The sequence below is a fragment of the Rattus norvegicus genome, chromosome 2 (assembly GCF_036323735.1).
Source record: "Rattus norvegicus strain BN/NHsdMcwi chromosome 2, GRCr8, whole genome shotgun sequence".
NCBI lineage: Eukaryota > Metazoa > Chordata > Mammalia > Rodentia > Muridae > Rattus > Rattus norvegicus.
Window position 1 is genome coordinate 185747097 of NC_086020.1, and position 27609 is coordinate 185774705.

The window sequence follows — 27609 nt, forward strand, 5'->3', positions numbered from 1 at the left end:
GAGCCTTACGTTTCTAGCCTTTGATTCCCCCCTCCTTGTGCTCCCTTCCCCACCCCCCATCATCTCAGAAGAGGATCTGACGCAATGTTGAAAACGGTTCAGGATAAGGAGGTGGGTCATGACTAGAAGGGTTGAAAAGATGGAAACTGTCAGTAAGACGTTTTGAGGAAGAATAGAGTCATCTGGGACTGTGTTCTTTCCTGCCCCCCCCCCAAAGTCTCAGTCTGAATAATGTGCTGTCTTACTGTTGCCCCCAAGGACAGTCAGATGAAACTGAACACTGAGCAGCGTCCACATTGGCACATGATCCTGTACACACACACTGTGCTCATGTTCCTTCCTCCCTAACTCCCACCTCCCTTTTCATCCTATCTCTGACTCCCTTTCTTATCCAGATTTTCCAGCCACTGCTGGAGTCGACTTCCGCAATCCTTACAGAATAAATCCAGCACCCTTAGTCTACCATTACAGTAGCCACACTTCTTGTCTGAAAAGAGCATAGACAACAGATTCTCAACAGCAGGTAACATTTTTAACTTCTGGGTCCTTTAGTGTCTCGTTCCTATCAGTTAACCTTATGTTAAGAAGAGAAAGGATATTGTGAGCTGGGGACAAAATTATTTAAGTTCCCTGAATAACAGCATAGCCTATAGTCCTTTTCTGGCTAAACAAAATGTGTCTGGAAATCTCCAGGAGTCTGTATGAGAACGAATATGTGGCTGTCGGTAAAAGCAAAGGAAGAGGATTCTGTAAGCCTTTCTCAAGAGCGGGCTCTTTCTGAGTTCTGTTTAAGAGTTAGCGGACTCCCGGGGAAGAAGAATAATTAACAACCGCCTCCATGCCTGTAACACTCCAGTTACTAAATGTTCTGCTGAATAGTCTCTTGCTTTGCAAAAGTCATAAAAATGTAGTCAGTGTTGCCCAAGTCATATGCTGTGGTGGTGATGGGAAATAGTTTCTAAACTTAAGAACTTGCAATTAAGCCAACACAAGAAATTAATGGAGCCAGAGCAAATGCCTGGCGAGCCGTGAGCTGTGAACTTGGTCGTTACGGAATATTGTCCTTCCATCCTCCATCTCCATAGCGCCTGAGGCTTTCCCCTGTAAAGCAGCCACGTCGCTGTTTGGAAAGAAAAAAAAACAAAAAAAAACAAAAAAGAAAAGCGACTTACCCGTGACATCTGGTTAAAATTAGAGCAGTTTCCTGCCTAAAGGAGAGGAGGTGGAAAGGGAAGTGGATAGGGCAAATGTAGGGACAGTGAACAAAGTATAGATAAAATGGTCCTGTCCTCTCCTAGCAAGATCTGGGTGCAGGCAAAGCATGAAGCGCATTGTAGCTAGAACTCTGGCTCTGTAACCATCATTGTGCTTATTCTGTTCATGTGTACCCTAACGGGGACACCGGGGAAGAGAGCTGACGAGCCTTTCCCAGTGACTTCTACCCGCTGTGGTTGAGTAAAGTATGTGCAGTGTTGGTGGAGCATCCCGGAGTTACAGTGATTGAAGGCAGATGATCCAGCACCCCAACTTCTGTCTGTCACTGCTTTACGTGAGAATGGCCTGTGATTCCCTGCTTTCCACATATAGCCAAGTGTCCCTGTCTCATAGTTCAAAAGAAGGGATTCTTGGGCATAGTGGCTCACACTTTTAATCCTGGCACAGTGGGGAGCGGGGTAGAACTTTAAATTCAAAGCCATCTTGGTCAACATAATGAGCTCAAGGCCAGCTCTAAAATGAAGAAAGTGTGTGTTTATGTGTCTGTGTGTGTATGTAGTGTACTTTTAGGTTTATGAATCCCTTAGGATTGTGTGTGTGTGTGTGTGTGTGTGTGTGTGTGTGTGTGTGTGTGTGTGTACACAATTTTCTGGTAGAAAATTTATTTTTATAGCTTTTAAATAGCTAAAAGCCACTTTCCCGATAACCTGCCTGCCACCTTTGCACATCCAAAGCCAACCTGTGAATTTCTGCCAGTGGAAATCTCCCCTAATTATTCCTTTCACCAGGATGTGGGTGTTCAAGTTTTTGCTGCTACCCGTGGTGAGCTTTGCTCTATCCCCGGAGGAAACGCTGGACACGCAGTGGGAGCTGTGGAAGAAGACCCACGGGAAGCAGTACAACAGCAAGGTGCCCAGGGCCTGCAAGGGGAGCACCAGCAGGCTGGGATGCAGGATGACACTTTAGCATCAAGATTCCCTTCAGTGACACTTCAGTGCTTTACCCCAAGGGAGCAGTCCTCATCCTCTAACTGCAGCTAGCTTTAACCTCTGTGCTTCAGTTCTTCTATCTGCTTTACACATGTATTAGCTGGAGAGGAGCTGAGGAATGGGTCGATGGTCCAATACCTGGTACCATAGATTGGGCTGTGTGGTGTGTATGTGGGGATCGCTCTTTTAGGAAATGCTTCTCATAGTAATGCATTATTCTTTGGTCTCTCTAGAGCTTTACATATGGTTTTGTATTCTTTAAGTGTCTATAGTTCCCCAGTTAGATTGTAAATGTTTTCTGGTTTGTTACATGGTTTCTTCTAAAACTACCTGTATAACCACAGTCTACAAATTTATCGACTATCCTATGTAGGTGGATGAAATCTCTCGGCGTTTAATTTGGGAAAAAAACCTGAAGAAAATTTCTGTCCATAATCTTGAGGCCTCTCTTGGTGCCCATACGTATGAGCTGGCCATGAATCACCTGGGAGACATGGTGAGCTGCCTCTCAGCCCGGGCCCACCCACTGTCTTTACACTGGTCCCTGCTCATACTTGATGTCCTCCTCTGTCTCAGACCAGCGAAGAAGTGGTTCAGAAGATGACTGGACTCAGAGTGCCACCTTCGCGTTCCTTCAGTAATGACACTCTCTATACCCCAGAGTGGGAAGGCAGAGTCCCAGACTCCATCGACTATCGAAAGAAAGGCTATGTTACTCCAGTCAAAAACCAGGTGCTTTCTTGTGTGCAGGAATTGGGGGCAGGAATTGACCTGAACTGTGGTATATCTCATGCTACAAGAATATAGCACATTCTATAATGAATTAATTTATCGATATTAATTCACTACCTATTTTGTATATTTATGGTTTTTTTCTACTTTAACATTTTTACACTAAGCTGTGGGCTAAAGATTTAAGATCTAAGGTGCTTCCCTGATCCTCAAGAAATTCTCATTCTTTTTTTTTTTTTTTATTTTGATTTTTTTTTGGGGGGGGTTCTTTTTTTCGGAGCTGGGGACCGAACCCAGGGCCTTGCGCTTCCTAGGCAAGCGCTCTACCACTGAGCTAAATCCCCAACCCCTTTTTTTGATTTTTAAAACCACATTTACTAGCTCACATAAATATTTTGAGAACAAATATATCTATCTTCCCTTTCTGATTCCTCAACATAATTTGTCATAGGTTTTAGTAAATAAACTACAATAAATATCTAAGAGAAAAATGAATTTTAAAAACATGAAAAAATGAACAGCCAGATATGACACCAACAGCAATGTTTTTTTAAAGTTGAGCCATTGATTTGCAACTGTTATTAAAATCAACTTTGCTTATAAAAAGCAAGATTTGTAATTCGATCGTGATTTGTTTGGATAACAGCTGAACTTTTACATTAAACATTACAAAGCCTCAACTAAGGGACAAGTAAAACACTCAGACTTGAGCTTGCACTTTCACAAGGGACAATGACGTCATATCAGTTCACATTAGTACCATGGTCCAGAACACTTTCCACTTCACTTCTATTTTGCCACTGCCCAGCGGGGCTCCTAGTGGGAGTTGGCATAGAGTCTGTTCTTGATGAAGACAACACTAGACAGATGCTGCCTGATGTCTGGGTAATGTTGAATGTGGCAAAACCAGCGAGACACATTAAGATATTTCTCCTTTTCTTGAACTCTCATCAACTATAAAGCGGTGGAACCCGTAGTACAGGAGGATGTCCGCCAGGGTAGTGTTATGTCCTGCAAGGTAGATTTTGTCTTCCAGATAGGAGTTGAGATCCTTCAGCAGAGTCTGGTGTCTTCTTTGTGGTGTGTCCATCTACTCGAGTGATCCTGAACTCTAACCACTGCTGAACTAGTGCCTTTTCTTCTGCAGTGCTCCCCAGCAAGTGCTCCCTGTTGGCTTGCTTGACCAGATGGGTTGCAATGGTGCTCAATCTCATTAGACTGGGGCCATTGTTTGACTGTAGGACTGGAACCTGTCATTCGCCCTGAGTGCTGTACTTATTCCCCGGCTTCAGTCCCAGACTCTTCTCTAGAAGCCTCAGCTCCAAGGCGGCCGCCATCTTCTGGCCCAGCTCCTGGGGGGGAGAAATTCTCATTCTTAAGAAGTAGAATCTCAGAAAGAGAAAGGTCTGCAATCCAGGAGAGCAAACGCTAATGGTAGCCGCACTTTCTGAGAGATTGCTGTGCGTAAGTCGCGTCTGCAGTTCTCATGTGAATGGAGTCTCTCGGGGCACACAGGAATCTCATTAACTTTAGTATCACTCACTTTCTTGTTCTTTTGAGGCAAGGTCTCTTGCCCAGGTTGGCCTCCAACTTAGTTTATGACTGAGTTTTTGGTCTCCGTTCTGTTGCCTCCACCACTTAAGTGATGGAGTTACATGTATGTACCACCAAGTCCAACTTACTCTCATTTTAAAGGTGAGGAGACTGAGGCCAAGTCAGGGTTAGAGTTTAGAAGGACTGTCTCCAGAGCTGTACTGTAAAGTCCCCACTATACGTCAGTTAAAGGAGTCAGTGGTCACAATTTTCATCAGCAGGGACAGTAACTGGGCTTTACAACAAAGAGCACTTGTGCCTGACATCATAAAGTGCATGAAGTCTTATCAGGGTAACAGAAAGACACACCCTCTGTGAAGGATGATGACTGACAGTTCCTCTGTATGTTTCTCAGGGCCAGTGTGGTTCCTGTTGGGCTTTCAGCTCTGCGGGTGCCCTGGAGGGCCAACTCAAGAAGAAAACTGGCAAACTCTTAGCTCTGAGTCCCCAGAATCTTGTGGACTGTGTGTCTGAGAACTATGGCTGTGGAGGCGGCTATATGACCACTGCCTTCCAATATGTGCAGCAGAATGGAGGCATTGACTCTGAAGACGCTTACCCGTATGTGGGGCAGGTGAGACCACCGCAGTGTGCAGCCCTATGCTGCGTCTTCCCCTGACATGGTTCTGTTTTCTCTTACTGTATCCTGCCCCCCCTTTTCCTTTTAATTTGAGACAGTATCTTACTATGTATCCCAAGCTAATCAGCTAGGTATCCTAGGCTGCCCCCCTTTTTTGAGAGAAGGTCTCAGGTAGCCCATATTGTCCTTGAACTCACTATGTAGCTGAAAACAACCCTGAATTTATCTTACCTCAACTTCCAAGTGCTGGGGTCACAGGCCTGGGTTCCAGACATGGCTGTCCTGCTTTCTTTCTTTTTTTTTTTTTTCTGTCCTGCTTTCTTTTTTTTTTTTTCTGTCCTGCTTTCTTAATAGAATTATTTGCTGTAGAAAGCCAAAATTCTCATCATCTTGGAAGACTTTGAGCCACCTCTTCAGCCCTGTGATGAAGAATTCCTGGTGATATGAACCTTTGAGAGAGGAGCTGCACGTTTCAGTGGTGAAAATGCAGTGTGAAAGTGTGCACTCAGTCAGTGGTGAGAATGTAGTGTGAAAGTGTGCACTCAGTCAGTGGTGAGAATGCAGTGTGAAAGTGTACACTCAGTGTGTTTTCCTAAAAGGGCAGCTGCTCGCTAATACTTAAGGAGATGTCACACGTACTGCCATACGTACCCAAACTAAGATTTCATAAAGTTTGTTAGTGTGTAACTGTATGAATGGTGTACGTGTGTGTCCAGGTGGGCTGTACCATAGCATGCGTGTGAAGTAGAGAAAACTCTGTGGACTCTCTCCTTTAGGTCCTGAGGACCAAACTCTAGTCATCAGGCTCATTTAGCTAAAGTCTTACCAGCTAAGCCACCTTGCCAGTACCCCCAACAGGATGCCCAGGTCTGCTTATCTGCGCAGCCTTTCTTCCCATGCCCCCGTGTGAGATGGAATCCAGGGGACATTACTTTGCAACATAGTCACCTGGGTGTGGAAGCGTGTGTATCTTTACATTCACTATGTAATGCCAAACTGTTGCCAGAAACTACTCCTGCCTGCCGTCTGTAAGAAATCCCCTGACACACAGTCACATCTTCATCAGTATTTCCCTGGTCATCTGTACTTCTTCTAAACTGATAATGAGGCCCAGTGTGGATGCCGGGAATTCCAGCACATGGGAGGTAGAGGTGGGAGGATTAGGAGTTCACAGTCACCCTAAGCTACCTGGGGAATCTGAATGTAGCCTCTCTGAACAGAGAATGGGATAAAACACCAAAACCCAAAATAGAAAATACAGACCCTCTAAGTAAAGTCTAATCTGCTCCCTGTTGATTTACTGACATTATTAAATATATTTCCCACTCAACAATTTAAGGATAGATTTGAGAAAAGTAATACCAAATTCACTTAACAAATGACAGCTTACGTCTTTTTAGAAGATTTTTTTATGTATATAAGGGTTTTGCCTGGCATGTATATATTATGTGTTTCCCTGGCGCCCCCAGAGGTTAGAAGGACATTCGATCCCCTGGAACTGTTGTCACAGATACCGTGTGGTGCTGGGAACCAAACCTGGGTTCTCAGCAAGAAATGGTACTTGTCAGGGCTGCCCTTCTAGCTCAGCTCACATGATTTATCCAACACTACACTGTTTGCTGAAAAATAGTTTCTATGTCCTGGTATGCGTGTGTGTGTGTGTGTGTGTGTGTGTGTGTGTGTGTGTGTGTGTGTGTGTGCCCATGATATTATTGTCCAGATTGGCCTGGACTCACAGAGATCCAGCTGCTCTCCCTTCTAAGTGGTGGGGTCAAAGTCCGCAACATGCCAGGCCCTGATTTTCTTTTAAGTCCATTCCTTTATTTCATTTGTGCCTTTCTCTCCCCAACCCCCCTTCTCTTTTGAGACCATGCAATGCCAAGGCTTACAGACTGCACTCCTCTTGTATCACGCTGAGATTGCAGCGATGTACCACTCTGTCTGGTTGATCTGAGCAGTCTAATACCAGAGTCATGGGGCAGAAAATGGACTTTGAGAAATTAAGGCAGTAAATCACTGTAACCTTAGACCGTCCCATCCACTGCTGGCAGCACTGTTGGTATTTAGAAATGTGTTCTTTTAGATACAACCATAGGGTGTTTGAGGTCCTGTGCAGGAGAATACATTTCCAGCAAGAGCTGCCACCTTGATGAGATCCCATACTTTGAGACTGCAAAGCACGCGTGCCTTGGAGTCACAACTAAACTACTTAGCGGTCAGTTTCCTCATGTCACGTCATGTGCTCATCCTGTCTCTGAGCCAGCCGAGACTCTGCCTCAGTCTAGCACCCCTGAGTTATGTACAGAGAGCCAGGGCGTCTCCTGAGTGGGGTTTGGTGTTGGCAAACTCTCCCTCAGGGCAGATCGTACCTTCCTGCCCACTGAAGCTTACACGCGCTACAGGCAGGAGATAATTTGTGTGTGTGTGTGTGTTTTTTTTTTTTTTTTTGGTTCTTTTTTTCGGAGCTGGGGACCGAACCCAGGGCCTTGCGCTTCCTAGGTAAGCGCTCTACCACTGAGCTAAATCCCCAGCCCCTAATTTGTGTTTTTTAAAAAAACAAAAAACCTCTTATTTTAAATATCTTTAGGGGCTGGAGAGATGGCTCAGTGGTTAAGAACACTGACTGCTCTTCCAGAGGTCCTGAGTTCAATTCCCAGCAACCACATGGTGGCTCACAACCATCTGTAATGGGATCTGATGCCCTCTTCTGGTGTGTCTGAAGATAGCTACACTATATTCATACATAAAATAAATAAATCTTTTTTCTTTTTTTTCAGAGCTGGGGACTGAACCCAGGGCCTTGCACTTGCTAGGCAAGCGCTCTACCACTGAGCTAAATCCCCAACCCCAAATAAATAAATCTTAAAACAGCTATCAGGTCAGGGTTGGGGATTTAGCTCAGTGGTAGAGCGCTTGCCTACCAAGCACAAGGCCCTGGGTTCGGTCCCCAGCTCTGAAAAAAGAAAAGAAAAGAAAAAAAAAAAAAAACCAACTATCTTTCCCTGTCCCACATTAGTGAAAATAGTCTCTCAGGATGGGAGAAGTGGGGTGCGTGTGTAATCCCAGCAGACAGAGGCAGAGGCAGGAAGGCCAGGCATTCAGTGTCATCAATGTATAGCTATGTAGTGGGTTCAGGGCCAGCCTAGACTACATGACATACTGTCTCAGAAAGAAAGAAAAGATGACAATAACAAGGAATTGGAGAGATGGCTCAGTGGTTAAGGGTACTTGCTTTCTCTTCCAGGCAACGTTAATCTACTCCCAGTACCACACGAGGCAGTTGACAACCACCTGTAATTCTAGCTCCCAGGACCCAGTGCTTTTTTCTAGCCTTCAAGAGAATGTGTACACACACAGGTACATATACACACATTGGTGCACACACACACCCATACACAGACAGACAAAATACACAAACAAATACATATGTACAAAGAAACAAAGAGTATTGTCTTCTTCTGGAGTTGGTTTTTGTGAATTCTAAAAAACAGGAGGGTTGGGGATTTAACTCAGTGGTAGAGCACGTAAGGCCCTGGGTTCGGTCCCCAGCTCCGGAAAAAAAAAATAAGAAAACAGGAAACCACTTGAGGGTTTTTTTGTTTGTTTGTTTGTTTGTTTTACACTTTTTTTTGTTTTTAAGACAGGATTGTACTCTGCAGCTCAGGCTGGCCTTGACCTCATGGCAATCCTCCTGCCTCAGCCTCTTGATTGCTGGGATTACAGGTGTACATCCTGGTACCTAGCTTCTTTTCATAGTGTTCTAAGATGCTAAGACCCAAAGACCAGTTGGTTGCCTCTAACATTGGTTGGATTTTTTACGAACCCATTGCCAGTTGACTCTCTCTGACTCCACCTTTGGTTCTTGTTTTCCAGGATGAAAGTTGTATGTATAACGCCACGGCAAAGGCAGCTAAGTGCAGAGGGTACAGAGAGATCCCTGTGGGGAACGAGAAAGCCCTGAAGAGAGCAGTGGCTCGGGTAGGACCCGTCTCTGTGTCCATCGATGCAAGCTTGACATCTTTCCAATTTTACAGCAGAGGTGAGAGCCCCCACTTCTCAGGTGTGGGTGTGACCCCGAGACGATCGAGTGCTTCGTTTTCAGTCAGACTCCATCTGCTAAGTCTGGCAGCCGCTGCAGTGCAGGGTGTCTCAGCTGTAAATCCTGAGACGGGGGTCACATGGGGGCCCTCCCACCCTGCAGAGAACCTCATCCACAGTTTTGCTTTGTAGGTGTGTACTATGACGAAAACTGCGACCGTGATAATGTGAACCATGCCGTGTTGGTGGTGGGCTATGGCACCCAGAAGGGAAATAAGTACTGGATAATTAAAAACAGGTAACAGCAAGGCACTGCTTTTGCCGTTTAACCACAGCTGTAGCAGCAAACTTCACCTCCAGCTTCCCAGGATTCCTTCCAGGCTCATATTATGGAGCTAACATGTGTCAGGGAGACAGTAGTGCTCAAAGCACTTGCTGGACAGCCGCTTCTTGGTCAAGATGCTTAGCAGCACACAAGCAAATGGGCAGATGCTTCTGTCAGCTGCTCGCAGCCCCATCAGACTTAGTTGACATAAAGACCAGTTCATTCCTGACGGTCTCATTTGACCCGATGTTTTTGTTTGTTTGATTGGTTTTGAGTTTTTGAGACAGGCTCTCCTGTAGCTTAGGCGTCTCTCCTGTAGCTTAGGCTAGCCTTGAGCTCCATGTGGCCCTGAACTCTTCAACCTTGTCTTACTTCGTCTCTCCAGATCTGTCTCCCGCTTCTGTCTGTCACAAACCCTGGTTTTGAGTCACATTGTCATACCACATGGCACTTCCCATCTGTCTTCCTTGTCACCCCCTTCCACCATCCCAGCACTCCCACGGGCCCAAAGGCTGCTCGTCCCTCAGGCTCAGCCTCACACACCCCTTACATCCTGCTTTTCTTTTCTTCATCTCTCCTCCCTCCTCTCTCCTTCTTCCTTCTCCCTCTGCTTCTGTCTCCTGGGTAGTGCTGGGGTTAAAGCATGTGCTACCAACCCTGGCCTCCCTCCCACCCTGGTCTCCCTTTGTAGCTGTGGCTGTCCTGGAACTCTCTATGTAGGCCCAGCTGGCCTCAAACGCAGAGACATCTGCCTCTGCCTGTCATCTTTGTCAGAAGCAATCTCTAGTATCTTTAAGACCTGTCTCCATTTCTTCTGTTGCTGTGATAAAATATTCTGACAAAATAACTGAGGAAGAGAAGGCTTCCTCTAACAGTTCCAGGGTACTGCCCACAGTGGTAAGGAGAGCCGGGCAGCCAGAGCCTGTAGCCACTGTGGCGTCCCATCTGTAATCAGGAGCAGAGTAGTGAATACAAGGAGTGCGTGCTAATGTTCTCTCGGTTTCTCCATTTATACAGTGCAGGATCTGTTCAGGGAATACTTCTCCCATATCAGTTAACAATCGAGATAATTCCCAGAGGCCCATCTCCAACCCATGCTACATTCTGTTAAGTTGACAATTAACACTGACTGTTACAAAACCAACCTGGATGGCATGCCTTCTTTCCACATCCTGACTTTATTTTTACTTTTGCTCATTTTTTGAGACAGGGTTTCTCAGTGTAGTTCTGACTATCCTGGAACTTGATGTGTAGACCAGGTTGGCCTTAAAGTCATAGAGATCCACCTGCCTCTGCCTCCACCTTCAGAGTGCTGTGATTAAAGGCTTGTGTCACCACTACCTGGTTTGACTGTAAACCCCTTAAAATAAAGCCACCTTAATACACACACACACACACACACACACACACACACACACACCAGCAAAATATAGCATTTTAAGGACTATATAAAAATTAAGATACTTTATTTTTCTTGATTGATTCTACAGCTGGGGAGAAAGCTGGGGAAACAAAGGCTATGTTCTCTTGGCTCGGAATAAGAACAATGCCTGTGGCATTACCAACCTGGCCAGCTTCCCCAAGATGTGATTCAAGCCAGCCAGCCCATCTGTTCTCACATTCCTTCCTCAACAGTGCAAGCGAACGGTGGCTTTGGAGTGACACCTCTGCTTCCCTTCTCTCCACCCAAGGCCCTTTTCTTTGTGGACACAACTGGGCATTTTCTGAGAGTTGTGGCCTCTGTGCTGATAGACGCTGGAGTCCTCCAGCAGGCTGGAGGACTAAGGTGACCTTCCCAAGCCCCTGTCTTCTATATACACCAGTGCAGATTTCAGTCTTCCACTGAGATGCACAAATCTATTCATGATTCTTTGACAAACTTACATGATGTAAAAAATGTTTCCTTCTTTGCATTTGAAATAAAGTATCTCGTTTACAATTTGATGACGAACACTGCATTCAAACTATGTTGGTTATGGTGCTAGCCAGCGTCTATTAAGTACTTGTGTCATGAGAACGGTAAATTTCTGGGACCAGCTGGACCTCAGAAGGCCTCGGTGTTTGAAACTGCCTGGGATGCTGGACACAGTAGTCCGTGCCTATGGTCCTAGCACTTGGGAGGCAGAGGCAGAGGCAGAAGGATCACAGCAGTAAGTGACACGGGTACCTAAGCCTCTGAATCTAGGTTTCCTGAGGTGGGTTTGTTTTATTTTTATTTTTATTTTATTTTTCAGACAAAGTCTCAAACAGATAATGTTGTTTTCTAAGCTTACTGCGTACTTGAGCCTAACCACAAACTGAGCTCCTGGTCAAAGCTTTTGTTTTTTTCTCCAAGAAAAACAACCAGTCCCATGTGTAGTGTTTGCTGGCTTTAAACTCAAGATCCTTCTGTCTTTGCTTCACAGACTGGGATTGTAGGGTCTCTTGTGCACCACCGAGCCAGGCTACAGATGCAGCAGTCATCATTCTTAGACTCCATGGCTGCTCTGGCAGTGGGCCACAGCCTTTCTGAGGCTGTGACCCTTTAATGCAGTCCCTCATCTTGTGGTGACCCCCCAACCATAAAGTTATTGCTTCTTCATAACTGTAATTTTGCTCCTTGTATGAATCATAACGTAAATATCTGTGTTTTCCAATGCTCTTAGGTGACCCTGGTGAAAGGGTCCTTTGACACCCCCCCATCCACACCAAAGGTTGTGACCCACAGGTTGAGAACCACTGTGCTAGAGGATACATTAGCATTAGCACCACCCATTTTCCTACTAGTTCTGTTATCCCATGAGGAAGAGTTAGCCGTTGCTGAATATTCACTGTCATGTACTCCTGTTTAAACATTTTAAAATTTAATATAAATGTTTTACCTGCATGCAAGTCTGTGTACCATGTGCATGCCTGCTGCCACACTGGACAGAGGAGCATGTGTCAGATCCCCTGGGACTGGAGTGTGGATCCTAGGAGTCAAACTTGAGGCCTTTGGAAGAGCAGCCAGTGCTCTCAACCTCTGGGTCCCCTCTCCAGCAGCCCCTGTCATACACTCTTATTTCATTCTTTTTTTTTTTTTTTTTTTTTTTTTTTTTTTTTTTTTTGGAGCTGGGGACCGAACCCAGGGCCTTGCGCTTCCTAGGTAAGCGCTCTACCACTGAGCTAAATCCCCAGCATTATTTCATTCTTTGTAAACCCCAGCACCACCTTTTTTGTCCCATAAATGGACATGCCAGGTACAAAGGGGATTGCATAAACCTTTAATCTATGACCTCTGTGAATTTGAAGCCAGCCTGGTATCTACAGTGAGTTACAAGATAGCTGGGTTACATACCCACCCGGAAATATGTGGAGATAGAGTAAGTTAGATTTAAGCCTAAAAGGATGAAAAGAATTAGTTCTAACTTCAAGAATGTCGTGGGCCTGCAGGTTTAACTGCTTGAAAGGCTGAAGCAGGAGTTCAAAGCAAGACTAGACCCCATAGTAAGACTCTACTCAAAAAACCAAAAACTTGGGGTTGGGGATTTAGCTCAGTGGTAGAGCGCTTGCCTAGGAAGCGCAAGGCCCTGGGTTCGGTCCCCAGCTCCGAAAAAAAAAGGAACAAACAAAAAAAAACCCCCAAAAAAAAACAAAAAAAAAAAAACCAAAAACTTTAGAGCATAAATAATACTGCAGTGCTAACGTAGTGTGTGGTGCACACATCTGTAATCTCAGCTCGCAGGAGGCAGAGGCAAGTGGGTCTCTGTAGCTTCAAAGCCAGCCTAGTTTATGCAAGAGTTCCAGGGAACTCAGGCCTTTGTAGAGAGAGATGGTCTTGAAGAAAAAGTTTGAACATTTGAAAACAGGAATTCAGTAGAACATTAATAAATACCGATGGGAAGAACCACTGACAGCAAGGATGGTATTCTTCTCATACCAACAGAAGTAAGCCACTAATGTACTAGGTTTTAGATGGAGACTTAGGACCGCACATAGAATGGGTGGAGGGAGTGAACGATCACATGAAGCTGATGTTCTGGGGGACTGTTAGGGCTGGTATCACTCACAAACAATGCAAAGTGCATAGTGGAGCTAAGAACAGGAAGTAAGGGGTTGGGGATTTAGCTCAGTGGTAGAGCGCTTGCCTAGGAAGCCCAAGGCCCTGGGTTCGGTCCCCAGCTCTGAAAAAAAGAAAAAAAAAAAGAACAGGAAGTAGAAGAAGTAACAGCCTTGCATGTTCAATCTGTACCAGAGACTCACTGGCAGTTGGTGTGCATCAGACATTTTTGGGGAAAAAGTCATGATCAAATCTGTATTTTAGTAATATTCCTCTAGCAGTTGTGTAAACAAGAGATGAACAAAAAGAGGAAGCAGGAGACTAGAGGAGTGTCTTCATATGGGATACTATTCCTGGGGACATATAAACATCTACACAGTCCAGGCTGGGAACCAACAACAGGCACAGGTACTTATACCAAAGTCCAACATGGTGAGCCAATGAGTTGTATTGGGGCTACTTAGAGGAATATGGATAATGGGTTATTTACAGGAGCTGAAATGATCAAAGGCAGCTCCACCATCAGATCCCACCCCAGCATAGGTGACAGCTCATATAAGTTGAAAAACTGGAGCTCACAGCACAGCAGGTTGCAGAGTGCTTTCCAGGCAGCTTGGTTTGTTTGAGTGTCTCCCATTCATCCTTATTGCATATATGTGCCTAAAGAGTAAGGGACCTAGTAAATCTGGTCAGCTTCAGGGACTTCCTGAAACTGTTAACTTGTTCACTTTCTGATCTAGCAGGATGGGACGTTTTACCTCCCTTAGAACATCCTGAGTCTTTTAAATGAGCTTCCCTCTGAAATGGGATGTTGTAATCTCAGAAAACTGCTACGTAACCCTTTATTTCATTGGTCTCTACATTTGCTCTGCTGTTCCTCAAAGATGGGGAGGGTCCTTCATAGAAAGACAGCTCGAAAACCTTTCCTAAGTTTAGGTTTAGTAGACAGGAAAGATACAAAATTGCAATTGAAGCAATTAGTGTCCCCCGAGTGTGTTCTGCTGCTGAGCTGTATCCTCAGAGGGGCATTTTTTTTTAACTGAATGTGTGTATTGACTGATGAGGACAAGCTAATAGAATACCTGATTCCCTATTGTACGAATTTGTACAGAATTCTTTTATCTCGTTCTAGAATTTACTTCTGCCTAAAATTATCCTTTAGATTTTCTGTTTTTAAGTTTTAGGTTTAAATGTGTGTGTGTCTGTGTATGGGTGTGTCAGAAATCAAACTCTGGTCTTTGGCCTGGGGCAGGTAATGCTGTTTTGCAGGCTTCCTGCTAGCATCTTGATAAGTGTTTCTATGGGTAGTTTGCTTTTCTTACATTTCAGCATGTTAAAATGTGGTTATTTCTAATACATCTTGTAATTTTCTTATATTTGTATATTTGAAATAGGTATGTTTATATATTTGAAAAACACAGATTTCTGTCTCATAGCTGCCTTATTTCAATTTCTTTATGAATTTCCCTATTGATCCTTGTTACAGGATATTTGAACCTGTTTCTAATCGTGGTGCGGCTCACACTGTGAGTCCCTCTGGCTGGAATACAGGCACACTGGTAACACACACCTTTAATTCCAAACAAGTAAATAAGTTTGTAGAAGGAAACACCCATGTTTGAAAGTGATGTCTAGGGGCTGGGGATCTAGCTCAGTGGTAGAGCGCTTACCTAGGAAGCGCAAGGCCCTGGGTTCAGTCCCCAGCTCCGAAAAAAAAAGAACCAAAAAAAAAAAAAAAAAAAAAAAAGAAAGTGATGTCTAATCGAGTGGCAGAAAAACGTGACAGAAGAGGATATGCCCAACTCTCACAAGAAGAGAGAGGAAAGGGACAATACGGGAGAAGAGAGTACAGTACAGGAATTTGTGGAATTCATGGAGAGCAGTGCAGTAGAGTTGAGAGGGAGAGTAGAGCAGCAGAAAGGGGGAAGAAGCAGTTCTACCAGGAGAGTTTTACAGAGACAGATTGAAGAGAGAACAAGCTAGACACAGGTAAAGATCGCTGGAGTTAGTTTGAGGCCAAGCAGAGCAATTCAGAGGCCAAAAGAAAATCTGACTTGAATCAAGTCAGTCTGGAGAGGAGTTTGATCCAGAACAGCAGAGTTGAATCAGCCAGCCAGAGCTCAGAAAGAACTAGGAAGGGGTGAGCTGATTCACCAGTAAGTCTCAGAGGCTGAAAACATCCTGGGCCCAGGTTAGATCGTACGGAGGTTAGATGCTCCCGGGACTAGGCCTAGGCTAGCTGACAGAGGCAGTGGGCCTCTGAGACCACCATATCTAGCAAATAAGGGATACTTTTACGGATTCTCTTTAATTTTTTAGTATGTAAATATTTAACACAGAGGTAAATCTTACCTTTTTAAAATTTTTCTAATTTGCCTTGGGTGTTTGCATTCCTCCAAAATGATGGGAAGTTATGGGGGTAATAAATTTTGACCCAGAAACAACTGTCTTTGTAAAAGCAGTGAGTTGTACTGTGAGCCTCTGAGGAACTGGTGAGGTGGCTTGTGAGCACTCCTGTCACCATGCCTGACAACTCCAACTCAGTCCCCAAGACCCACGTGTCAGATAAGAGAACAGACTCACAGACAGACACAGTGAATACGTAAATGTAAAGAAAAATGTTTGAAGAAGGACATATTTATTTAGCTCCCATTGAACAAATGTTACTTTCCATATTCTAGGTCATAAATAATGTTCTAATTAACAGTTGATATTTTGACACGAAGTTTAAAATAATTTGTCAGTCTTTTTAGTGCCTCGAGGGGGTGGGATTGCACACATTTGGATGCACATTTGCGTGTGTATGTGGGAGGTCAGAAGTCAACCTTGTGAGTTAGTCCTCAGATGCTGTCCATCCTTCACAGGGTCACTCACTGGCCAGGGACACTGCAAGTAGGCCGGGCTGGCTGGCCAGTGGGCACGAGGGAATTTCCATTCTGCTTCCTTAGCACTGAGATGGCACCGCCCACGGTCCTAGCCTTTAACAAGCAAACATTATTTTACCTGTTTAGGTTTTACTCATGTATATGCGTGCTCTCTTTGAGTGCTGGTACCCAGGGAGGTCAGAAGAAGGCATTGGATCCTCTGGAGCTGGGGTGATAGGCAGTTGCGAGCTGCCGCATGGGTGCTGGACCCATGCTCTCTGCAAGAGCAGCCACTGGGCTGTTCCTCCAGCCCTGCTCCTGGTTTAAAGGGTTTTTGTGGTCTTGTTTTGTTTTTGTGAGTATGTATATGTGTGAGGGCATGTTTGCAGAGGTCAGAGGATGTTGGATTCTCAGAGCTGGGGCTGCAGGCAGCTGGGAGCTTCCTGGTATAGGGGTTGGGAACTGAACTTAGGGTCCCTTACAAAACAGCAAGTGTCTCAGATACCGCGCTGTCTCTCCAGGCTCCACAATGGTTTGTCAATATCATTTACTACTTAGTCCATTTCTGAACTTCTCTCCAGTTGTTTAAAGTACCTTTTCCTGTTAGTTACTTCAAGTCAGCATCCAAGCAGCTTCACACACCGTTTAAATATTAAGTCGACTCTAAGTTGGGCAAGATGGTTCAGCAATGAAGGAACTTACCATCAAGCCATCCCAGGGTCTACATGGCAGGAGCAGTGTAGCTATCCCTCTAAGTTGACCTCTGACCTCCACACACACATTGTGGTATGTGCACACCTTTACACAGACACACAATAAATAAATGTAAGTTTTGAAGAGTCTGCTCTGTTCATTAACAGTCACCTACTCCCACCCTCCCTGTACACATACTTCCCCTTCTTCCTGTGTTGGGAGATCAAAGGTCCCTGCGCTCACAGAAAAGCACTGGGGAGACCAGGAATGTTAAACACGCAGGGTTGTCTCTTCAACAGGAAAGATGTGTAACCTGTCTTTCCACCCAGAAGGCTGGGAGTGGGTGGTTAATAACCTGGTGATTTACACTTTCTGGTAGGGCCAGACCATACCAAATTCCCACAACCAGGACCTGACATACCTAACAGACTAGGTGGCCTTTGTATTATCTGTATGGCCAGATTCCCAGAACCAGGACCAGAGGTGGGATCCTCCCCTAGTGGAAAGGACACACGTGGCCTATCTCTAGGTCCTATCTTCACTGAGCCTTTCTCTAAATTGTACTGGATGCTCACTATAAACTGCCTAGAAGTGTAAACCAGCATTGGCTAGCTAAGCCACGTTGAGCCAGATTGTTATTTTTTTCCGGCCCTGGCTTCTGCAGTCACACCCACATCTACTGATTTAATGGCTTGATGATTTTATTGATCTGTAAAGTAATTTGATTAATTGCTTTGTGTCCAAGGTCCCAGTGCTCTCATTACTGTAATCTCAGCTGGCTCTCACAATCTTCACAGGCACGATAAGAAAGAAATGAAGACATATACATGATAGTATGCCCTACTTTTAATTACATGGGTTTTCTTGAAACCAGAAGGTGTGGAGAGCCAGAGTACCACCATGGCAGCAGTGTGTGCAGCAGGAGGAACTCTGTCTATGTTTAGGAGGAACTGTCTCAAGAAGAGCTTTGTCTGCTGAAGTGCTTATAAGCTGGAGCTACAGAAATAAACTTCGATTCTTGGCCAGGATCAGGCTTGGCTCCATTCCTTGTGTCTGTGTCTTTTCTTCCCCACTGCACCATTCGTGTTTCAGGTTGACTTGTACCTGCAGGCCAAGGTCTGTCTGTGAGACTTCGGTGTTGGTTTTTTGCCTGGAGTTTCCACGTCCTCTGCCACTGGAAAGCCTTAGCGATTCATTAAGAGAATTTATCAGGACTGCGGTCATCCAGTCCTTCACTTTGGTACCTACTGTCTTTTTTTTTTATTTTATTTTTAAGATTTATTCATTTATTATATATAAGTACACTGTAGCTGTCTTCAGACACACCAGAAGAGGGCATCAGATTCCGTTACAGATGGTTGTGAGCCACCATGTGGTTGCTGGGATTTGAACTCAGGACCTCTGGAAGAACAGTCAGTGCTCTTAACCGCTGAGCCATCTCTCCAGCCCGGTACCTACTGTCTTAAAGGCTTTCTTTCCTGAGACTTTTAAATAATGGTTTGGTTTGGTTTTTTATTATAGTTTGCGTGGGTCGGGCGGGGAGTGTGCAGTGCCCTCAGGAGCCAGAAGAGGGCACCAGATCTCCTGGAGCTCGAATTACAGGCATTTGTGAGCTGGGATCCAAACTCTGATAGAACTTGGATAAACTCATTCTGCTGAACCATATCTCTAGCCCCCTGAAGCAATTACACACACACACACACACACACACACACACACACACACACACACACACACACACACACACTTAAGGTTTCTCTGTGTATTCCTGGCCATGCTGGAACTTACCCTGTAGACCAGTCTGACCTCCAACTCAAGATCCTCCTGCCTTTGCCTCCCAAGCGCTGGGACTAAAGGAGTGGGTCGCCACTGCCCAGCCTGATTTTTTTTTCCTTTAATTTTTACACAGGTTCTAACCCTAACTCAGACTGACCTAGAACTCACTGTATAGCCCAGGCCAGCATCAAACTTGCCGTAATCCTCCTGCCTCAGCCTCCCCAGTGCTGGCATGCACCACAATGTCTGGCCTGTGGATTTATAGAATAAAGGTACTCAATTTTGGTTTTTTGTTTTGTTTTGCTTTGCTTTATTTTGTTTGTGGATGAAAGGTCTCGTGTATAGAAAATTCTAGGAAATGCATTAAAAAACGATCAGAACTAATGCAGCGAGCGCGACATAGCTGCAGGACACAAAATCAAGATATAAAAGTCAGGGTATTTCTTTCTCTCTTTTTTTTTTCTTTTCTTTTCTTTTTTTCGGAGCTGGGGACCGAACCCAGGGCCTTTCGCTTGCTAGGCAAGTGCTCTAACACTGAGCTAAATCCCCAACCCTGGGTATTTCTTTTTTAATTAAGAAACTGAAAATGAGGGGTTGGGGATTTAGCTCAGTGGTAGAGCGCTTGCCTAGCAAGCACAAGGCCCTGGGTTTGGTCCCCAGCTCCAAAAAAAGGTAAAGAAAAGAAAAGAAAAAAATAAAAAGAAACTGAAAATGAAATTTAAAGTAATACCCAAAATAATAATGAAAGAACACAAAAGTTACCTTCTCCAAACTACAGCATTTTGTTTTAAAAGGCTAAGAAAGGCTGGGCAGGGAAGAACGCACTCGCAGTCTCAGCACTCAGGAGGCAGAGGCAGGAAGACATAGAGCGAGTTCTGGGACAGCCAGGGCTAAATAGCAAAACTGTCTGTAAACAGAATTAAAAATAAATCAGACAACAGAGAAAACCTAAATAAAAGCTATGTGTGGTTCATGTGTGTAGTCCCAGTACTTGGGAGGTTGAGGCAGGAGGATTGCTTCAAGTTCAAGGCTGGCTTAGACTAGTGAACTCCAGGCTAACCTGAGCTATGTAGCAAGATCCTATCTCAAAACAGACAGCAATTCTGCTATATTCTATTACATGTGTGAACTTCGGAAAAAATGCCAGTGAAGCAGGCCCAGCAATACAGATGCTGTGCTTCCTCACACAGCAGACATTAAACGTGGCAAAGTCAACAAGGAGCGGAACCAGTGCACCGGGCGTGGGGAGACAGTGGGTTGATGCCTGCTGCTTAACAGGAACACAGGGGGATGGGGAATTACAAAGAGAGGAGTCTGGCTGTGTGGGGGCAAGAAGTTTATTGGAACTCTGCTTTCCATCCTTTTTTTTTTTAATTAAAAAACCTAAAACTACCCTAAAAATTGTCTACTTTTTAAATGGTCTGGAAATGGTGGCCATTTAAATCCTTGATATATATCTCTGGCTGGCCTCAAACTCAAAATTGCCCTGTTTTCAGCCTCCCAAGGCCTTGGAGCATTGGACTGCTCTGCCACACCATTTTTTGCCACATAATTTTAATGTAAAGTTGATCAAAATGACTTTTTTCCCTCCATTAACTACATATTAAAATTATCCTTTCTATTTATTCTGTTTACTCTGTGTATGTCCCTTGCATGTGATGATAGTATGTAGGTGCATGTGTGTATGTTACTTGCATGTGATGGTAATATGTAGGTGCATGTGTATGTTACTTGCATGTGATGGTAATATGTAGGTGCATGTGTGTGTTACGTGCATGTGATGGTAATATGTAGGTGCTTGTGTATGTTACTTACATGTGATGATAATGTGTAGGTGCATGTGTGTCCCTTGCATGTGATGGTAATATGTAGGTGCATGTGTGTGTTACTTACATGTGATGATAACGTGTAGGTGCATGTGTGTCCCTTGCATGTGATGGTAATGTGTAGGTGCATGTGTGTCCCTTGCATCTGATGGTAATATGTAGGTGCATGTGTGTGTTACTTACATGTGATGATAACGTGTAGGTGCATGTGTGTCCCTTGCATGTGATGGTAATATGTAGGTGCATGTGTGTGTTACTTACATGTGATGATAACGTGTAGGTGCATGTGTGTCCCTTGCATGTGATGGTAATATGTAGGTGCATGTGTGTGTTACTTACATGTGATGATAACGTGTAGGTGTATGTGTGTCCCTTGCATGTGATGATAATATGTAGGTGTGTGCCTCCATGCACCAGCAGAGGCCAGAGGGTGACACCAAGTGCTCTCCTCTATCTGCCATCTTCTTTTAACACAGTTTATTTCACTGAACCAGAAGTGTGCCTTTTCTGTTAGGTTAGCTGGCCAGCGAGCGAGCTCTTAAAATCCTCCTGTCCCCACCCTGAAATGCTAGGGTTACAAGGACATGCAGCCACACCTGGCTTGTTACATGGAGGCTGGGATTCAGACTCAGGGCTTCATTGTCACAGAACAAACATTCTTCACCATTGTGTGGCCCCCCAACCCCCCAGTTATCCTTCCTAAATCCTCTAAGCTAAGCCTACTGCATTTCCACCTCTCCTCCATGCGTTTCTTGGAGGAAAGGTAGTTAAGTGAGCTACTTAAAATAATGCTTGTTATTAAATTCCCAGATCAATGCTGTAAATTAGCAGAGACAAAAAGCAGCCATTGTACTATCTTAAAATTCACTCTTAAGTTTCTTTTATGGGAAACCAGCTCATGTTTAATTGTAATATTTTAAAATTTTGCAAGTTTTTTTTTTTAATTTTACATTTGTCCTTCCACCCAATTCGTAGACTCTTAAAATGACAGGAAAACATAACCAATCACAGTTGAATGGTTTAGTAAGTTCACCCCTTTGGTTCCTATATGACGCGCCCAGGATTGCTTAAAACACCAGTGGGACCTGGCAGTGGGCAGCAGTACATTTCACCGTCAGCGTTAAGAGCTCAGATCCTCTGAGCGTTGTGTAATGCAGTGGCCCTGGTCCAGAGCTGGTCCCGCAGCACAGCTGGGGAACTTTAAATGTACCAGAGAAAAAACGCTGTGTTCCCTCCAGGCGGAAGAGAGAAAACGAGAGTCTTTTAAAATTAAGTAAAGTTCCTCAGGAAAGCTTAGCGCTGCTGCTTCAAGGCCATGAGGTGATGATTTCAAAAGTTAGTGAGGACAGAGCCGTGGCTTCCTCTTTCTGCTTTCATTTCCCTCTGAGTCCTTCAGGGAACTTTTGCTCATCTACATGGCACCGTGTTCTAGTGTCCTGCCTTGAGACGTTTCCTTGATCGCTCTAGTAAATCAACATGGAGTAAGCCAGTGTGTGCCATTCCCGGGAATCTACTATACAAAATCCAGTTTGCTGCTGTGGAATGTTCCAGAATGATCCTTTTGCTTTCTTCTCTCCCCACCCTCGTGCCTCCAATTCCCACGTGCTGGGAGCACAGCTTTGTACGGCCAGAACCACTTCAGATCTTGTTTTTGTTTTGTTTTAACTTCATTGGGAGAATTAAATGATCGTACATGACCCAGTGTGGAATAAAGCCCTAACCTTGAGCTACAGTCTGTAAGGCTCACAACATCACAGATGAGGTCAGGGGAGCGAGGTCGTCAGGGAAGAGGCTTCCGGTGAGCTCTTCAAGTGGATCTTCCGGAGAGACGTTAAGGAATGGAGGAAGGCAGTCATGATAGGAAGAGGCAGGCAAGAATGACAGCAAGGTTCAAGGCCTGAGACAGCATGATTACAGCAAAGATGAATTTACAGGGAAGTCTGTTCTGTTGAGTAAAGTGCTCAGGAACGGGCCAGGATGTGGGGAAACAGACTTAAACCAGACAGAACTTTGCTACGCAAACACGAGGGTCTGAGTTCATATCTCCAACTTCCACATGAAAAGCACAATCTGGGACAGAAACAGGTAAATCTCTTGGGCTTGCAGGCTGCCAGCCTAGCTCCAGGCCCCATTAGAGACCTGTCTTAAGGGAACAGGGTAGAGAGTGATACAGCAAGATACTTGGTGTCCTCTTCTGGCCTCTGTAAGCCCAACACACACACACACACACACACACACACACACACACACACACACACACACACACACACACACACACACACACACAGAGAGAGAGAGAGAGAGAGAGAGAACTTAAGATAGGCATGGTGATTTATGCCCGTAATCCCGTAATTCCAACTCTTGAGAAGCTGAGGCAGGAGGACCAGCCTAGGCTACAGAATGAGACCTTCTCTGTCTTAAATAAAAAACAAACAAACAAACAAAAAAGATTTCTGCTAGTGCTGGGAAGATGGCTGAGGAGTGAAAGGGGCTTGGTGTGCAGTCATGGCAAACAGAATTTAGATCCCAACACTCATGTAACAAACTGGGTGTAGAAGCCTATAGAAGCCTATATCTTTAGCTCTAAGGCGTTCGTTCCCAACCTTCCTAACGCCATGACCCTTTTATAAAGTTTTTTGTGTTGTGATGACCTCCAAAATCATAAAATTATTTTTGTTGCTACTTCATAACTGTAATTTTGCTACTGTTATGAATCATAATGTAAATATCTGTGTTTTCCGATGGTCTTACATTACCCTGTGAAAGGGTCATTTGACACTCCCTTCAGACTGCTCTAAGGGAGTCAATGTCCTTTCTCTTCTGGTCTCAACACAGGTACACATGCATGCACTGTGCATCTATTTAAACCACATACAAAGAAGTAAAATGATTTTGATCATAAGGAAAATATGATCAAAATGTATGAAAAATTTTTTCCATTTTTTTCTCTTCCTTCTTCAGTAGGGTCTCATGTGCCTAGGCTGGCCTTGAACTCACAGTGTAGCCAAAAATGACCTGAATCCCTGACCTTCCTGCCTCTACCTCCCAAAATGTCAAGTTATAGAAGTGTGTCACCGAACCCTATTTTACATTTTTTTTATCTTGGTAGAAATGTTTTTTTACCCCCTGTCCTGCTTTTTTGTTGATTTGACACAGGCTAGAGTCATTCTGGAAGAGGAAACCTCGGCTGAGAAGGTACCTCCAGCAGATCGACTTGCAGGATGCCTATCGTGCACTTTCTTGACGGATGGGAGGGCTCAGCCCCTGTGGGCGGTGCCGCCCTGGGCTGGTGGTCCTGGCTTCTAGAAGAGAGCAGGCTGAGAAAGCTGGGAAGCAGTGTTCCTCAATGGCCTCTCATCAGCTCCTGCCTCCAGGTTCCTGCCATGGCTTCCCTCAGCAATGGACTTCCCTGTGGAACTGAAAACTGAAAAACATCCTACCCTCCCAAGTTACTTTTGGTCATAGTGTTTTACCACAGCAATAGAAACTGTAGACAATGATCATTTCACACCAAGGAGACTGAACTACATATGCTTGGGTGTGTAAATGTATATAGAAGGAATCAAAACTAAACCCGCCCCCTACCCCCAACACACACACACACACACACACACACAGACATACACACACACACACACACACACACACACACACACACACGCATGCACGCACGCACGCACACACACAGAAGGGATAAAATCAGATACGTAGGGCTCAGGCACTGAAGTGTTTACCTCCCCGCCCTAGAAACTGGGATGGGACTCCAGCATGGTCAAGGGCAGGCAGTGATATTCTGGGGCTCACTGGCCAGTGGTATAGCCTTATTGGTGAGAGCCAGGTAATGGGAGACTAATTCAGAGGAGGAGGACAGTGATTCTATGGATTGCACTTGGGGGTTGTCCCTGGACCTCTGTACACACATTCACACATGCACCCCTGCACACACACACATACACACACCACACATACACACACCACACACCACACATACACACACCACACACACCACACACACACACACACACACACCACACCACACATACACACACCACACATACACACACACCACACACACACACACACACACACACACACACACACACACACACACACACACACACCAGAAGAACAGAGACACCATGCTGTGGTTTCTGTGGATTTCGCAATTATCTTCCCCTTGTACTTCCTGTTTGGAGTCTGAGAGCAGTGCTTTCCCTGTCTGCCACCCCACCCGACTCCACCCCCGTGCTGATGTCAGCACTTCTGTGAATATCGTTACTGGACCCATCTATTTGAATACTTCAGTTTCTTTAAACATTGCAGAAAGGGGTCTGGAGAGATGACTCTGCACACAAAAGCACTGCTACCCTTCTAGAGGACCCAGGTTCGATACCCAGTACTCACATGACAGCTCACACATGTCTGTTTCTCTAGCTCTAGATCTGAAGTCCTCTTCTGACTGACCTGAGCACTGTACACACATGACAAAACACCTATATGCAGAAAGTAAAGTAGAGCTTTACTTTAACAAACATTGCAGAAGGCTTCCAGAATCTTTGAGGGTCAAGTCAGTCAAACATAGAGACTATTGTGTAACTGTGAATTTGTTATCCAAAACACACAAGGAAGGCTGCTCATGCCATGACGTTGACATGAACACTGTAATTTACAAAGACGGCACTAGGGACCAATGCTGGGAGAGCTGTGTTGCTGCTGCTGCTGCTGCTGCTGCTGCTGCTGCTGCTGCTGCTGCTGCTGCTCCCGCTGCTGCTGCTGCTGCTCCCGCTGCTCCTGCTGTTGCTGCTGCTGCTGCTGCTCCTGCTGCTGCTGCTCCCGCTGCTCCTGCTGCTCCCGCTGCTGCTGCTCCTGCTGCTCCCGCTGCTCCCGCTGCTCCCGCTGCTGCTGCTGTGCAACTTTATTGCATTTCTCAGAGAGGGATTTCCTAGTTCCTCACAGGCTTATTCCAAGAATGAAGTCCTTTTTACAGGTGTGCTCGATGGGCAAAGTCTAAGTCATAAATCTGGGCCTGGACTTTAGGGGAGCCTTAGACATATACTCAACATGGAGGGATACACTTTGTAATGTTGGAAATTCTCCATATGGGGCCATGAGGATCAGCAATTCATGGCCAGATTCTGCTACATTGCATGGTCAAGAAAAGTCTGGGCTACAGGAGATCCCCTCTGGAAAACAACAACTAAAGCAACAAAGTGGGGGCAGGAAAGATGGAGTTATAGGAGCATAAGCTTGGCACCGAGCCTCGGTTCCCAGAATCCACGTGAGGTGGGTTAAATAGCCACCTGTAACTTCAACTCCAGGGCATCTGACGCCCTCTTCTGGCCTCCGAGGACACCTGGACTCATGAACACCCACATAGAGACACCCACCCCTCACACATTATTAAAAGTAAAATAAATCTCTCAAAAAGAAATACGCAGTTTAAAATACGGTGGTCAGGTTAGATGTCATTATAGTCTGTGCTGGTGTTTCTTTCTTTATCCTATCTCTTTAAAATTATACACACGAGGGTCCACAAGATAGGTCAGCAGGCAAAGGCACTTGCCACCAAGCCTGACTTCAGTCCCGAGAACACACATGGTTATAGGAGAGGATCTTCAAATAGTCCTCTGACCTCCACATGCACACCATGACACAGGTACACACACACACACACACACACACACACACACACACACACACATACGCACGTACACACGCACACACACACACACTAAATGTAAGAAAGGATAAACACTTGAAACATATTTATATGAAATATATTACATGTAATATCTAGGAATTATTTCAAAATAATCCGGGTAATGAGAGAGTAAATAAAACAAGTTACTGAAAATTGTTGAAACAGAGTAATAGTTTCATAGCAGTTCTTCATCTCACTTCTCCCTTGTTTTTTTTTTTTTTTTTTGGTTCTTTTTTTCATAGCTGGGGACCGAACCCAGGGCCTTGCGCTTCCTAGGTAAGCGCTCTACCACTGAGCTAAATCCCCAACCCCTGAGGACAAGTTTTTATGTAACCCTGGCTGGCCTGAGAATAGCAGGGAAGTAAAGGCTGGCCTTGAACTCCTGATCTTCATGCCTCTGCCTCTCTGAAACGCTGGGATTGTAGGTATGCCACGATATCTCTGACCATATTTCTACTTTTACATGTGTTTGCATCTTTTTAGATGAAAAAAGAATTTTTTGAGACAGGCTGTCCCAAAATGTACTTTGTACCCCAGGCTAACCTCAGTCAATCTGATCACAATCGTACTGGTGAGCCCCCACATACATGCTTTATTTGTTTTTATATTTACTTATTTTTACTTTATATGTATGTGTGAGTGCCTGAATGTATGTGCATACCTGGAGCCTGAGGAGACCGGAAGAGACTGTTGGATTCCCGAAACTTCAATTCCAGATGCTTGTAAGTCACCACGTGCATCCTGGGAAACAAACTTGGGGCCTCAACAAAAGCAGTCAGTGAGCCATCTCTTCATCTCCGCTTGTTTTTTTTAGCAGTCTCATGTGGCTTGGGTTGGCCTTGAACTCTTGATCTTCCTGCCTCCAATTCTGGAATTACAGCAATAGGCCTATACCTGGCCAGATTGAAATGTTCTGTTTCAACATTTTAAATTTTCAGTAGAAAACAGTAAGTATGAGCAAAGTGAAAAGGCCAGTGGAGTACTGCGAGAAGGCACCACCAGAGATCGCTAGCCAGGACACAATGAAAACGATCCCTGCAGATCGCCAAGAAAAGCAAGAAGTACACTCGGGAAATGAGCAAAATAATTGAAAATGCAATTCTCAGAAAACTCAATGGCCAAACGTGTGGGAGAGATGCCCATTTCCACTGGTGATGAATAAAGAGTCATATTTAAAAACTTACAGTTCATTTTACCCCAGCTGTGCCTACAAGACCACAGTGGCAGTTGGGTGTATATTCTGGTGTAGGTAAGTGTGT

General features: G+C 44.9%; 2 protein-coding genes and 1 pseudogene across 2 annotated transcripts; 1 reads left to right on the plus strand and 2 right to left on the minus strand.

Annotated features, from left to right (window-relative positions):
* The first annotated feature begins 451 nt into the window (after positions 1-451).
* Ctsk (cathepsin K) lies at positions 452-11416 on the plus strand. The gene is made up of 8 exons (NM_031560.2): positions 452-523; positions 2004-2124; positions 2578-2700; positions 2781-2936; positions 4885-5103; positions 8983-9148; positions 9340-9445; positions 10963-11416. Exons 2-8 carry the CDS (start codon positions 2005-2007, stop codon positions 11060-11062), a joined length of 990 nt encoding a protein of 329 aa, NP_113748.1. The 5' UTR covers positions 452-523; position 2004; the 3' UTR covers positions 11063-11416.
* Eef1e1-ps1 (eukaryotic translation elongation factor 1 epsilon 1, pseudogene 1) lies at positions 3480-4837 on the minus strand (annotated as a pseudogene).
* Positions 11417-25146: 13730 nt separating the features above from the next.
* LOC134485802 (ataxin-8-like) lies at positions 25147-27090 on the minus strand. Its single transcript, XM_063282820.1, has 2 exons — positions 27012-27090; positions 25147-25598 (listed from the first exon to the last, which is right to left on the minus strand). The coding sequence occupies exons 1-2, from the start codon at positions 27088-27090 to the stop codon at positions 25330-25332; spliced, it is 348 nt and encodes a 115-aa protein (XP_063138890.1). The 3' UTR covers positions 25147-25329.
* Between the last annotated feature and the right edge of the window lie 519 nt (positions 27091-27609).